Source organism: Tupaia chinensis, unplaced genomic scaffold (genome assembly GCF_000334495.1).
Source record: "Tupaia chinensis unplaced genomic scaffold, TupChi_1.0 Scaffold000064_1, whole genome shotgun sequence".
In the NCBI taxonomy this organism is placed as follows: domain Eukaryota; kingdom Metazoa; phylum Chordata; class Mammalia; order Scandentia; family Tupaiidae; genus Tupaia; species Tupaia belangeri.
The window spans coordinates 415325-430712 of record NW_006159522.1 but is presented as its reverse complement, the minus strand read 5'-3'; the positions used below and the strand labels follow the sequence as shown (position 1 = coordinate 430712).

The window sequence follows — 15388 nt, the reverse complement described above, 5'->3', positions numbered from 1 at the left end:
GGCAAAAACATTTAGGAATCATTTCAATATCCTCTGCAAAATCCTATATGTTAGGACGCTCAAATTACTAAAGATTTCTATCTATGTGTTTAGTAGAGAAGGTGATGTCTAAGAGTCTGGGCTTAGGAATTAGTAAAGAGGTCACAAAAGGGGATTCTAATGCAGCTCAAACGATAAGCAAAGATAGGCTAGAATTATTAGCATGATGTTTACAGAAAACAGTGGGATGAACAACACTATGATATTAAAGCTTAATATACAAAGAAAAGAAATAGAAGCTAAGAAAAGAAGTAGAAGCTAGAGAATGTTAAAAATGTCAGCTCATAGGAAGAGGTCCAATTTTGCCTCAATAGGACATTTTTAATGTCCGGAGACATTTTTGGTTGGAACAACTGGAAGCATGTTACTACTGAACTGAACTGTACTAAGTGCCAAGACACTTATCATCTTCAAATATTCACCAGCACCTAGTGAAGAGAAGTGTTAAAAATGTTAAGCGTACTATAACACACAGACAACCATCTCTCATCCCACAAAGAATTATCAAGACTAAAATGTCAACAGAGGTTGACAGTCCCTGGGTTAGATCATGAAGGGTCTTTTATGACATGCCTATAAGATTCTACCTGATTGTGCTGACCAGGCTATCTTATTCTAGGGTCTGTTAAGAGAAATTTCTCTACTGACCAACTTTCACTTGACAATTTCCCATTGGAGGTCACAAAGCTATATACATCAAAGCAAAAACATTCTCTTCAAAAAGTAGCACTGACAGCTGTTTAAACACACTGGCACTAGATTTAAGAACAGATGAATCTTTAGCTTTTTCAGAAGTAAACCTGTTAAAATTCTATGGAATATAAACAGAACCAAGTGTTGAAAACTTGTCTCTATCAGCTATTATACAACTCTTCTTACTCCAACTATGTTTTTAATTCTAAAAAATTATTTCTTCCCTGTCAGCCAAGCTTCTAACAATAAAACTTCCATGACTGTAAAATCAAATAGTTATGTGGCAGAATTCAAACAGATCTAAATCTATAACTATTATATGGTTTTTTTGTTAAAAGGAAAATAATCTACTAATTTAAGTCTGATACTTTTCTCTACTAGAATATGCTCTGACACTATTCCGCAATACTTACCATATGAAGCCTCTCAACTAGCTTTTGATCCCCAAGGCAGTTATTTGTATCGAACCAGGAATCAAAATCCTAGATTAACAAGCAAAAACAATCTTAAAATCAGAAATGACATCAACAACAAATTACCACATAATTAGATATAAAAATTTTAGGATTATTTTGAGTTGTAATGCACAGAAATCATGTGTCCAAAGCCCTATTTTTCATGTATCATTGTTATAAATTAATTTTATAAGAAGCAGATTAAGAAGCACATTACTTTCTAAACATTTTTCTTAAAACTATCAATATAACAAGTTTAACAGTGGAAAGATTAACTATAAATTAAGTTTTATAAAAATAATTAGAGGGTCAGCTCCTTGGCCTGGTGATTAAGAGAGCTGGATCCGACATGGCCAACCAAACATTTTGAATTCAGACCTTGGAGGCTTGAAAGACACACAAGGTGCATGTGCATGTCCAAATCCATATGGAATGGAGAAATGGAGAAAGGGCTGCTGTACTACATGCTCCCTAGGGACGGTGCTTTTTCCCTCTTTCTCTGTCAAGCACATGAGCCCTCTGAGCCCTCTGGCTAATCACATAAAAAATTAGAAAATTAGTGTTCTTGAAAAATGTTTCCAGTTTCACAAAGCTTAAAAATTAAAAGAAAATCACTTCACAGTTTGTTCTGTACAACCATTCAGACTACCCAAACAGGTTTCCAGAACAGTATCTATTTTAAGTAAATTTATTATAGTGAAATTGGAATTACCAGTATTTCATTAGTATTTGCGTAGAACTTAACCAATAATGGGTACCCTCTACGCTTAAATTCTTGGCCATTTGTACTCTTATTTTTTTTTAAGGTTTTTGAAAAAACCACCAGTTGCTCACCAAAAAGAGATAGTGAGAGGCAAAATGAGAAATCACCCCCTCAGGGGAACAGCCACGTGGCTATCCCTTCTCCTTCACTCTCCTCCTGGGATTTTTGGCCATGCACGCGCACACAACCCCAGCATGATTCTCGAGCCCCCAGGTTCAAGATTCAAACTGCAGTAGGCCATGTGGGAGTCAGCACCTTAACCACACCTCCTGCTGGCCCCAAACATATGTATTATAACTGCTTTAACTTATCAGTAAACATAATCTTAGAATTCACTGTTTTAACTAAAAGTGTAAACACAGATTACTAAACAAATGAAAGTGTTCAAAAATATCAAAATATGTAAAAGCAGACTAAAATTGTTTTGGAGCTCGACCATCTTTTCCCAACAAAAATTTCTCTATTTTAAATGATCCTTCACACAACAAACCAAAATTAGTATCTTTGTAAAACTTATACATGTACTAAATAAGCATTCCTTTAAAGATTCCTCAACACACACATACACACACACACATATGCACATTCGCACACCAGCTATAGAAACAAAGCTCCAAAAATGAACACTGGTCCAACCGAAAACTGCAATTACTAATAGCACAGACATCTGACAAACATTATTGAATATGTTCTAGTCAACAAAACATTATTACCCAGAAAGTAATCAGAAATACTTACATCAGCTGAATTAAATACATCTGGCAATAAAAAATTAAGAAGTGACCAGAGCTCATGCAAGTTGTTCTGAAGAGGTGTTCCAGTTAATAAAAGTCGATTGGTAGTTTTGAATTCCCTTCCTATTTCTGATAACTGGAAAAAAAAAGAACCAAATTCATCATATTCTGCATATTGACCAAATTCTTAAACAAAGGCACAAATTATTTCCACATCTAAATGTTAAGTTACCTTAGATTTTTCATTTTTGATCCTGTGAGCTTCATCTATAACTAAATATCTCCAATTAAATTTTTTGAACACAGACTTCTCTTTAATAAGCATTTCATAAGATGTTACACATACATCCCATTCTCCTGGTAATAAAACATCTCTGACAAAAGCAGCCTGTGTAACAAGGGGGAAAAAAATCACATTATACATAAACTATATATTATATTTATTGATGACGAGTAATCCAATACATAAAAAGGAGTGGGAATACTGTGAAGGTTTAGGCAAAGGAGAAATGTTTTTAATATAAAGAGGACTAAAGGATAGTATGCAGTAAACACTTCCATTTCTCTCAGGCTTATAGATGTATTAACATACCACTACTGCTATTCTCATTTTACAGGAAAGGAAACTGAAACAGAATAGTAACTGGGTACTAAAACATAAAAAGCAGCTTGATAACTTGAAATACCCAAACTATCTATAAAGGCAAAAAAAGGACTTATCACAGATAAATGAAGGGAGAACAAAGTATATAGTCTTTCAGTACATCAGGAATAAGTTTCCAAATTTGAGATTTATAGCCTTTATTATTTCCACAGGATTACTTGTAATTATGTGATTATTTCCGTGTCTTCCTCCCAAAAGGATGCTGTCAACTGCTCAACATTTTAACTCACTTTGGCAGATACCATAACTCACCTAACTACTACACTTGACTCAATCCATCTTTATAATAAGCTTATAATCTACCACCACCACCATATACACATTTACCTAAAATACAACCACTCCCAAAAAGAAAAGCGACTACATCCTTGCGGCTTTGTACAGTCTCTAAATATCTTCTTCCTGGTATCATTCCTGAATAAGACAATATTACATTTGCAAATTATTAATATTTATAAAGCTCCTCTTTCTCTTTTATCCTTCCTTCAGGTTATTTGCCTATCCCAAGACTGAATTGAAACTCTTTTAATACCAAAAGCATGGTGCCGGCAGGTGGCATGATGGTTAAGGGTGCTGGACTCCCACATTGCCGACTGCAGTTCAGGTCCTGGACCTGGTGGTTTGCTTTCTCACTTTCCCTGTCTCTCGACCCCTCTCTGTGGTCAAATTAAAATAAATAAATAAAGTTTAATAATTTTTTTAAAAATCGAAAGCATAAAAAAATACTAGAAACTTACTCTTTGTTCTTTATCTCCTATCAAACAAACAGATCTTAGTGTTGGTACCCATCTCTTGAATTCACTCATCCAGTTATGTAATGTAGACTTAGGAACCAAAACCATATGAGGGCCAGGAATGTTTCTATAGTGTTTCATGTACCCAAGAAGAGAAATTGTTTGAAGAGTCTTTCCCAAGCCCTGAAAGATTTAAGAATAATCACAAACCAATGAGAAAAAAAAAATCCTTCCATATTTATACCTCCCAACATACACAGAATATTTGAAAGAAACACTGTGTTTATAATAGCTAACATATACCCAAATACTTAATATGTGCCAAAGTTAATAAGTGCTACATCATATCATCTTAGAGAGGTGTTATTATCACCCCCATAAAGCCTAACGTTTAAGTGATTTTCCCAGGGTCACCTAGTAGAGCTAGAATTGAAACACATTTCTTTTAAGTCCATGCATTTTCCCATCAATTAAGTATTTTAGCATTATAGTGACGATACTTGTTTTAAACACTCATAACTAGTAAGCAGTAAATAAGAGAGAAGATGTTTTATGAGACAAAACTGTTACAGGCTGCCTTCTGGATATAAACACTGGTCTAAAATCCTGAGAGGAGAAGGAATTATGACATGGTCATCTCCCTTGGAAGGTTGCTCTCTTACTATCTCTATCTTTTGCTGTCTCCAACAAGTGCATGCACCCCAGAGCAAATTTAGAAAGCACATTTCTCAAAATGTACCATTTTTAAATTACTTTCACAGCTAATTCTTTAAAACAGAAGTACAGGTCCCACTTATCCAACTAAACTAAAGCAAACTGCTTATACCAGTTTAAAAGAGGATTCCTTTGCTAATAGTTCTATATTACAATCACCAAAGTTATCATATCGTCTTAATTTACTATATTAACTTTCACAAATATAACATATATTTTAAATCACAAAATATGGCCTTGGAAAAAACTACCAAACATACCATTTCATCTGCAAGGATACCATTGATGCCATTCTCATACAAAGAAATGAGCCAATTTAATCCTCGGACTTGATAATCTCTAAGTTTACCCCATTTGACATCTAAGAACAAAAGAAAAAACATAATGTACATTTTAAAGACAAGAAATATAAGGCAGTCCTCTTCATCTGATACTCAGGATTCATTTAGACCTATACATATGTATTGAATGTTTTCCTTTCTCTGAGATTCTAATAGAATAGGAAATTCTACAAGTTCCAAGTCACTCAAGGTAACTGCTATGGTCTGAGTGGAGTATTAAGAAATGGACATATAATATAACCAAGTAACACTGTGTACCCATTCCAGTCACTGAGTTCCTATATCACCCATATATACTGGTCCAAGACACATCTCTTTGTACTGTTACTACAAGCGTTTCAAGCCAAGTGTTTTCACCCTTCATAAGACCAGATGAAAGTTTTTATTCTCCTCCTAGTAATAAAAAAGGGAAACAGAACATTTCTTTTCCTTTATCCTCCATGAGTGACTTTTCCATTAGACCATAGAGAGAAATAGCACTTGTCAGGTTATATTACATATTTTGTACCCCCCACCAAGAGAAGAATTACCAAGTACACAAGCTACAATCACTTTTTTTTTTTAATATGTACATTCTAAACCCCATTCCCTTTAAAAAACAAAACAAAAAAAAAAACTTTGCTTAAGAATGAAAAGCTCAGACCAGCCTGGAAGTCAAGGCAGCTAGAGCCCATATGGTTGATTGCACAGTTCAAATTCTAGACCTGGTAGCTAGAGAAACATACAAGATATTATGTGCACAAAATCTCAAAAGGAAGGAGAAAGAAAGGAGGGACTGTAGCGTGGCCATTCCCCAAGAGGGATGCTTTCTCCTCTCCCTCTGGCTAGTGGACACTCCCTCTAACATCAAAAGAAAAGAAAGAAAAGCTAACCAGTGCTAGGAAAATTAGTTACAAAGTAGGAATGTGAGAAAGAGCCCAGGTAATCCAAATTCCCTGCCCTATATGCCATGCGTCTGGTTCTGGCCTCTAATTTTGTGAAAAAGAAAAAAAGACAAATGGGTACTCATAGTACACACACACATACACACACACACACACACACACACAGACACACACACACAGCCCTGAAGATATACACACCATTTCTAAGCAGATACCTATCTAGATAAAGTTGAATTTGCTAAGAGTTCAACATCAGAGTCATTAACAAATCCAAATTATCATGTCCTGTATTGACCCTTACAAGTTTATTTTGCAGTAACTACTAAGATCACATAAACCAATCTATCAAGTGACAGAAGAAGTCAGGGGGAAAAAAATGAAAGGTTCAGTAAAGACAAAGAGAAGTCTCTGTGCCACCAGACAAGATCATACACAAAGGTAAACCTTAAACCTGGCTAAATATGTTTTCTTTTGAAAAACCATTAATAACAAATTCATTTCATTAAAAACTAGAACAAGTTAATACAAAAATAGTAGGAGATGAGTAAGCAAAATTCATGAAGTATCTTTTTTTTCCTTTTTTTAGTAAACACAATGGGATTTTACACACTTTTGAATAATAGCAGCACTATCATATAGAACACTACAATCTCCACTCAAAAACAAAAAAAAAACTAAAACCTACTTGACAATAAAGAATATTTATGATTACCAAAATTTCCCTCTATAAATTATAGCCAGGACACATCTAAACATCAACTAAAGGAGGTCTCAAAGGGGAAATTTTTAAAAATCAATTAATTGTGTACAACATACATGATGGAGAGTCTTCAAATCGAGTGCAAACATTGGTAGCTTTGGAGCTTTCTGTTAATAGTTCTTCATCCTCCTCTTGTTCTGTTCTACGGTGCCGGTAACTGTCAGGTTGAAATTAAAATAAACTGATTTGAGTTTTGACTTTAATTTTAAATACAAACTATAAACATAGTAGTTCAAGTGGTTGAACAAAATCCCACAACAATATTTCTTTAATAGACATCTAAAAAGATTAAGCCTAGATGCCAGCAAGTGGCGTGGTGGTTGGGGGAACTGGACTCCCACATGGCCAACCCCGGTTCAAGTCCAGGACCTAATAGCGCTTGCTTGCTCTCTCTTCCCCCAACCACAGTCAAATTAAAATAAAGGAAGGAAAGAAGGAAATACAATAATTATTTTTAAAAAATTAAACCTAAAAATATGAACAGAAGAAATTACTAAATTTAAGCCTGAAATGTTTTAACATCAGTATCTAAAATAGACATAAGTTGCATAAGTTGTTATTATATAACAATGATTCTTCAAATTAATCAGAATCTGAGAAACTCAAATGTGAAATAGTCTAATTTCGAGGAAACAGAAAGATCTCAGAATTCATATTTCAAAGTTAATTTTTAAGTCTTATTGTCGAGAAGAAAAAAGTTGAACCAGCAGTTGGTGTAATGGCTATGTCGCTGGACTCCCATATAGTCGACAGTGGTTCGAGTCCCGAACCCGGTGACTTAAAACTCACGCCGGGTGTGTGTGCATGCGTGCCCAAGATCCCGAGCAGAGAATGGTAGAGAAGGGATTGCGGCGTGGCCATTCCCCCTGAGAGGTGATTTTTCTCTTTCTGCCTCTCTGTCTCTGTCTGGTGAGTGTGCATACCCTATAGCAAAAATCTCTCCCCACCCCACCCCCCCAAAAAAAGGAAGAAAAAAGTTAAGTTCCACACACTTTTTTTTTTTTTTGGTCATTGGGCACATGCACTTGCCAGAGAAACACAGACAGGTAAAGTGAGAATTCACATCCCAGAGGAGATGGCCATGCCACAATCCTTTCTCCATTCTCCTCCTGGTATTTGGGGCACACAGTCATGCCTGGTATGATTTTCAAGCCACCAGGTCCAGGACTCAAACTGCAGCCAGTCATGTGGGAATCCAGTGTTTCCTAAAATAACTTATTTTAAATGAAGTGATTTTAACCTTCTACTAAAGACTAAGAGAAAAGCTCAACTTTGAAGTATTTATTACTCACTCGCCAACTGATAGCAAGTTCTGTTTCTCATCCTTTTTTATTCGTGGGCGTCCTGGTTTCATCTTCAAAGGTGAGGTTGGAGTCTTCTGAGCAGCAGGCTGAATGAAATGCGCAAACAGCTCTGTCTGCTTTAATAAATACTCAAATCTGTTTGCTCGGTCGGTTTGCTACAAAAAAAATTTTAAGACACATCTTATCAAAATCTTAACAAAAATTTCGGAAATCAATTTTCAACTTGTCTCCATATAATGAGCTCAATAATAAAAAGGAACAAACTGCCGAAACACACAAGGACATGGATGAGTCTCATAGCACTACACCAAATGACAGAAGCCAATCATAAAAGATTACAAACTGTATGATTCCCACTTATTTGAAATGCTAACTTGTGACAAAAGCAGATCAGAAGTAGCAAAGAGGTGGGAGCAGGAATTAACTACAGCGAAAGGGCAGAAGCAAACTTTTTTGATGGAGTATGACTATAGTTCTTCCTCCACCAGATCATGATAGTGGTTAAAGGACTGCCTTTTCCCAAGACACACTGAACTGCAAACATAAAACTATTTCATGTAAATTATACTTCAATATGGTTAACCAAAAAATGCAAACATTAAAAGGCACTGTGTAGTACAAATAAATTTATTCAATGGAAGGGAAAAATGCATTGGTCATCCACCTTGTAGGTTATGTGAAAATGTTTTTTTTTTTACTCACTCGCCAACTGATAGCAAGTTCTGTTTCTCATCCTTTTTTATTCGTGGGCGTCCTGGTTTCATCTTCAAAGGTGAGGTTGGAGTCTTCTGAGCAGCAGGCTGAATGAAATGCGCAAACAGCTCTGTCTGCTTTAATAAATACTCAAATCTGTTTGCTCGGTCGGTTTGCTACAAAAAAAATTTTAAGACACATCTTATCAAAATCTTAACAAAAATTTCGGAAATCAATTTTCAACTTGTCTCCATATAATGAGCTCAATAATAAAAAGGAACAAACTGCCGAAACACACAAGGACATGGATGAGTCTCATAGCACTACACCAAATGACAGAAGCCAATCATAAAAGATTACAAACTGTATGATTCCCACTTATTTGAAATGCTAACTTGTGACAAAAGCAGATCAGAAGTAGCAAAGAGGTGGGAGCAGGAATTAACTACAGCGAAAGGGCAGAAGCAAACTTTTTTGATGGAGTATGACTATAGTTCTTCCTCCACCAGATCATGATAGTGGTTAAAGGACTGCCTTTTCCCAAGACACACTGAACTGCAAACATAAAACTATTTCATGTAAATTATACTTCAATATGGTTAACCAAAAAATGCAAACATTAAAAGGCACTGTGTAGTACAAATAAATTTATTCAATGGAAGGGAAAAATGCATTGGTCATCCACCTTGTAGGCTATGTGAAAATGTTTTTTTTTTTTTTTTCTTGAGAGGTTTTTGCTATAGGGTGCATGTGCTCACCAGCAAGAAAGAGAGAGAGACAAAGAGACAGAAAGCGAGAAATCACTCCCCAGGGGGGATGGCCACACTGCAATCCCTTCTCCTCCGCTCTCCTCTTGGGATCTTGGGCACGCACGCACATGTGCCGGTGTGAGTTTTAAGCCACCGGGTCCGGGACTTGAACCACGGTCGACTACATGGGAGTCCAGCGACATAGCCATTACACTAACTGCTGGTCCTGGCTATGTCAAATTTTAAAAAGGTATCATGCCTAAAACACATTTAAATTCATTAAATACTCATTAATCCAATATAATTTCTTATATCTGCCACCTGTCTTTTTGAGCATAAAAATTAAGGTCCTTGAAAACAAGTTTTTAAAAAAGTAAATAAAGGCAACAGACTTTTTACAGATACAACAATAGTTTACTTCAACAAAGAAGAAACGAGACAAGTTCAATAAACTGAGAAAAAGTACTCGGTATCTCTGCTTATAAAGGTTTAAATATGAGTTTTAGAATGAATTACAGAAAGACATTCTAGTTAACAAAGCAAACATCAGAGGTACCCAAATGCCAAAATGTTGAAAACCTGTAGATCTGGTAGAGGAAAACACTCATTTTTAATTTCACGCCACTGTAACAGCTGAAGCCCAGATGCCTACCAGGAAGGCACAAGGTGATGTTTTACTGGGTCACAAATGACAACCAGAGAAGCAGCTTAATTCACACAGTAAAAACAAGCTGTCAGCCTGCCTCACTCTGGTGATGTCCCACAGATGAGGTATCTCAGTTATGTTTTTCAAGGTTATTAACTGTTTTAAAGACTAAACTAAGGTACGTGTGCGCACACATGCATAGTTGGCACACTTACATTTATTAATTTATATGTAACAAAAAGAAAAGCCATGCATGTGCAACTAAATGTCAGGGGTGCAAAAAGACTACTCAATTATTGTAATTATCTTCAGACTCAAGAGAAATTAAGCTCTGAAAATAAACTCACATTAAGTCTGAGACAAAGATAAAAAGCTACAGATTCTATAGATTTAAATTTCAAACCAATGTTGTTGCCATTATGGAAAAAACATAAATACCTTGTTGGTTAAGAGAATAAGAAGGTGAAAATGAAAATCACCTACAGAGTCAGCCCACAGCTTGGTGGCAGCTGGGGTCAACATGTCTGACTGCATGTTAAGTCCAGACTCCCCCAGGGAAGATGCCCTGATGCCCAAAATCCAGGAAGAAAGGAAAGGAGGAAGAGAAGGGATTGTGGTGTGACCATTCCTATGGGGGATGCTTTCTCCCTTTCTCTTCTCTCTCTCCCTTCTCTTTCTGGCACAAGCCCTCTGGCAAACTTAAAAAAAAAAAAAAAAAAAAAGACCTATCAACTTAAAAGACTAAATAAAAGTTGGGGAACCAGCAGTTAGCGTAATGGCTATGTCACTGGACTCCCATGTAGTCGACCACGGTTCGTGTCCCGGACCTGGTGGCTTAAAACTCACACCAGGCACCTGTGCGTGCGTGCGTGCCCAAGATCCCAAGAGGAGAATGGAGGAGAAGGGATTGCGGCGTGATCATCCCCCCTGGGGGGGGATTTCTTGCTTTCTGTCTCTATGTCTCTGTCTGTCTGGCGAATGCACGCACCCTATAGCGAAAAAAAAAACCTCTCCAAAAAAAGAGAAAAAAAAAAAAAGACTAAATAAAAGTGGTAAAAGGAGAAAAACGGTACTAAAAAGTAGAATAAGGTTAGGAACCTGAAAGAAATCATATCATAAAAAGCGATGGAGATTAATGGAACCAGCAGATGGCGTAAAAGTTTTATCACTGGATTTCCACATAGTCAACCACAGTTTGAATCCCAGACCTGGCAGCTTAAAACTCACACCGGGTGCATGTGCGTGCAGCCCAAAATCCCACGAGGAGAATGGAAAAGAAGGGATTGTGACGTGGCCATTCCTCCTGGAAGATAATTTCTTGCTTTCAGTCTCTTTCTCTCTGGAGATCGCGCGCGCGCGCACACACACATACACACACACACTAGCAAAACTCTCTTAAAAAATTTAAAAAGCAATGGAGTTTTTTGGTTTTTAAAGAATTTTTGTTTACATACATACATTTACTTATTTGCTTGTTCGTTTTTTTTTAATTTGGCCGGTGAGGGACAGAGCAAGAGAGAAAGAAAAAATGAGAAACCAAGCTACCAGGTCAGGAACTCAAATCATAGCCAGACATGTGGGAGTCCAGCACCCTGCCTACCCCAAAAAAGTAATGGAGTTAAAACAGATAGCTTTGGCCCAGCTTTTTTCTCTGAAATAGGAGAAAATAATTTAAGACCATAAAGGCTTTATGTATCTTTGCAAATAGAGGGGTAAATTGAAGATAAGTCTGCAATTCTTTGTGGAAAAAGCAAATGAAATGTGGCAGAAACAAAGTGAAAAGACAGATCAGAGTTGTCAACTTCTATAAAAGCTAAAGAGTATTACTGAACAACAAATACTGAGAGCTCAAGAGATTAAAAACCAGGGACCAGCACTTAGCGTAATGGCTATGTCGCTGGACTCCCACGCAGTCAACCGCGGTTCGAGTCCCAGACCTGGTGGCTTAAACTCAAGCTGGGTGTGTGTGTGTGCATGCCCATGATCCCTAGAGGAGAATGGATTATGGCGTGGCCATCCCCCTGGGGGGTGATTTCTCATTTTCTGTCTCTCTGGCGAGCACATGTGCCCTATAGCAAAAACCTCTCCACAAAAAAGGAGATTAAAAAATCATAAAGTTATGCTGGCATAAATCAGTATTATTTAGTTTTCTAAAACAGTGCTGAGCATCTTCTGTTCAGGAATGAAGAATGGGTGCCAAGAGGTAGCACAGTGGTAGTGTAACTGGACCTACATAGGAAAGGTCCTGGGTTCATGTCTTGAAACCTCTATACCAGACACGTCTGATATTCAGGATGGCTGGGGAATATGGGCAGATCATGGCATGGAATGATTTGATAGGCATGCCTACTTCTGTCTCTCTCAGAGGAAATGAACGATGAATACACTTCATTAGGAAAAAAAAAAAAAAGAATGAAGAACAGACAAATACTTACCTAAGATTAGGAACAAGCATTTAACAAGGGAGTTCACTTAGAAGAAAACTATGTAAATGAAGATCATTATGTTGAAGAGAAAATAAAGATGAGAGACTGAAAAACTTAGGGAGAGTTACTAATAAAGGCCATTATGAAAATGAAAAGCACTGTAGACAACTTCTGAAAAATCACCATTATATATTCAGATTTGTGTCATAAATACTACTTTGCAAAAACATTAAGTAATTTGGAAGAGGTCAGATCTAAGATAAGAGACAAATAATGAAGCCCAGAAAATAATTCACTCATGCAAAGAATACTGAAGGTACAGTGGTAAAAAAAGGTAAGAATGACCAGTAAATGGGTGTATAAAGACTGAGTTCAGTTTTGGATATTTCCAAGAAGTACCAATGAGATTTAAAAGTAAAGAACCAAGAAATAAATGAAAATACTAACTAGAAATATGTGAGCTAGAAAGATTTGGAAGCATTCAGATAAAAGATGGTAGGTGTGGGAACCAGCAGTTAGCATAATGGCTATGTCGCTAGACTCCCACGTAGTCGACCATGGTTCGCGTCCCCGACCCAGTGGCTTAAACTCATGGCGGCGCATGTGCGTGCGTGCCTAAGATCCCGAGAGGAGAATGAAGGAAAAGGGATTGCGGCATGACCATCCCCCCTGGGGGGTGACTTCTTGCTTTCTGTCTCTATGTCTCTGTCTGTCTGTCTGGCAAGCACACGCGCCCTATAGCAAAAACCTCTCAAAAAAAAAAAAAAGATGGTAGGTGAACATCAGTAAGAATCACATTGTTCAGGAAGAAATACTGACTTAAGCAACACCAAAAATAAACAAGTAAATAATATATATCACTAAAAAAAAGAAAGTTCTCTCAAGCTAAGTAAGGAATTTTGAGGATTGGGCAACAATGGCAAGACTCTTTGTCTCCTCACTCTCAAAGCTAAAATCCTCATTTAACACAATTAGATAATCCCATCACATTATGTGAATTCTCAGAATAATTCTATTTGGTTTACAGGCAAATAAGATAGAGATTAGAGTATCCCATGTTCTATATACTTCAATTGGATGTATGTGCCCTAATTATAAAAATGTATACAGATGTTTATTATATACTAAATGTTTAGTCACCTAGCAAAACATTTTCATTATATCTATTGATATGCATAAAACATACCATTTTTTCTTCATAGGTAGGATCTGGTTCTTGGATTTCTTTTTGCTTTCCAGGTGATGCATCATCAAATACTTCCTGGTAGGAAAGAAAAATCATGATGTTAAGGATAATCAACACATCCTTATAAATCATTTCTGCCCAAATCGTTTAAAATATACTCCTACCCAAAACATCCTAAATGGTCATTATCTAACCTAAAACAAAATTGTTCCCTTGATCTATCAGTACCAAAGTAAAAGGAAAATTACTGAATACATACAAAGGCTAGCTACTATTTCTGGAAAAATCAGCCTTGTGAGGTAAGATTCATAAATGCTGGATTTATTTTCTCATTTTGGAAGAACCCACCTTAAATTTGACTTTAAAACAAAAAAAAGGCTTAATGGTATCTTTTTTCCCCAACTGTAATACAGACTAAGGTTCTCAAATGTATTATGCATGTGTGTTCAAACCTAGTTTTTAATTCAGTGAATTTCAGTGATTCTGAATTCAGTTAAGAAAACAGAAAGAAGGGCCAGTTAGTGGCATGGAGTTTAAGGTGGCTAGATCCCACATGGCTGATTGTGTGGTTCCAGTCCTGGACCCAGCATGACAACTGTGTGGGTGCCCAAAATCTAGAGAGAAGTCCACAGGAGAAAGGACTATAACAGAACTATCCACCCTGGGGGATGTTGTCTCACTTTTCCTATCTGTCTCTCTCCAAGAGTGCACGCTCTACAGCAAATTAAAAACAAAGAAAGAGAAAACACACTGAGAGTACATTTATTTTTAAAGACCAAAAAACAACACATTACAATGTTGAGAGGGGGAAAAAAGAACCAGTGATAAGTTGGATCAATACACAAAATCAGTGATATTTCTATACTGACAATGTAAAAATAACCAAGTCATTCTTTAATAAATGAAACTGCCAAACATCTTTTGTGTAAAATGATAACAGGGCAAGAAGTTTGGAAGAAGGCTCACTTTTAGAGTCAGACCTGAGTTCTATTACAGGTTCTAGTTACCAGAAGACTCCATTTCCTCATGTGGCAAATGAAAATATCACTTATTTCATATAGAGGTTACCACATCAATATTCACATTTTAATTTTATTTTAATTTAAGCAACTTTGGGGCCAGCAAGTGACAGAGTGATTAAGGTGCTACTTTCCCAAATGGTTCATCTCAGTTCAAGTCCCAGATCCAGTGGCTTGAAAATTACATCAGGAACATGTGTGTTGTGCCCAGAATCTCCAGAGGAGAATGGAGAAGAACCAATTGGGGCCTGGCCATCCCCCCGGGGAGTGATTTTTCACTTTCCCTCTCTGTCTTTCTATCTCTCTCTCTAGTGAGAGCAAGCAAAAAAAAAAGGCAATTTAAGCTCCAAATATCTTGTTTAGACTTCAATTACTCCACTTTCAGATATCTGAATAAGACTTCTGGTGTTTTATTATTGTTTCAAAGCTTGAATGGCAGCAAACCCTTCTGATAAAGTGAGAAAAACTACGCAACATCTCTTGTAGAGAGCAACATCTCTTGTAGAGAATTGTTCGTGTACATACAATAGATTTCAATACAACAGCTTTCAGTGTCACAGGTTTTCAAACCCCCTTAAGTCCTG

The 15388-nt window shown here is 36.7% G+C and overlaps 1 protein-coding gene across 1 annotated transcript in view; it reads right to left on the bottom strand.

The window, feature by feature from the left end:
* SMARCA5 (SNF2 related chromatin remodeling ATPase 5) overlaps positions 1-15388 on the bottom strand; it is a gene marked incomplete at its 3' end in the record, with an annotated part of 31401 nt that overhangs the window by 14396 nt on the left and 1617 nt on the right. The window contains 8 exon segments of the mRNA XM_006172429.3: positions 1146-1214; positions 2689-2820; positions 2917-3072; positions 4086-4265; positions 5057-5157; positions 6838-6938; positions 8788-8954; positions 13786-13860. Coding sequence (XP_006172491.3) covers positions 1146-1214; positions 2689-2820; positions 2917-3072; positions 4086-4265; positions 5057-5157; positions 6838-6938; positions 8788-8954; positions 13786-13860 — 981 coding nt within the window.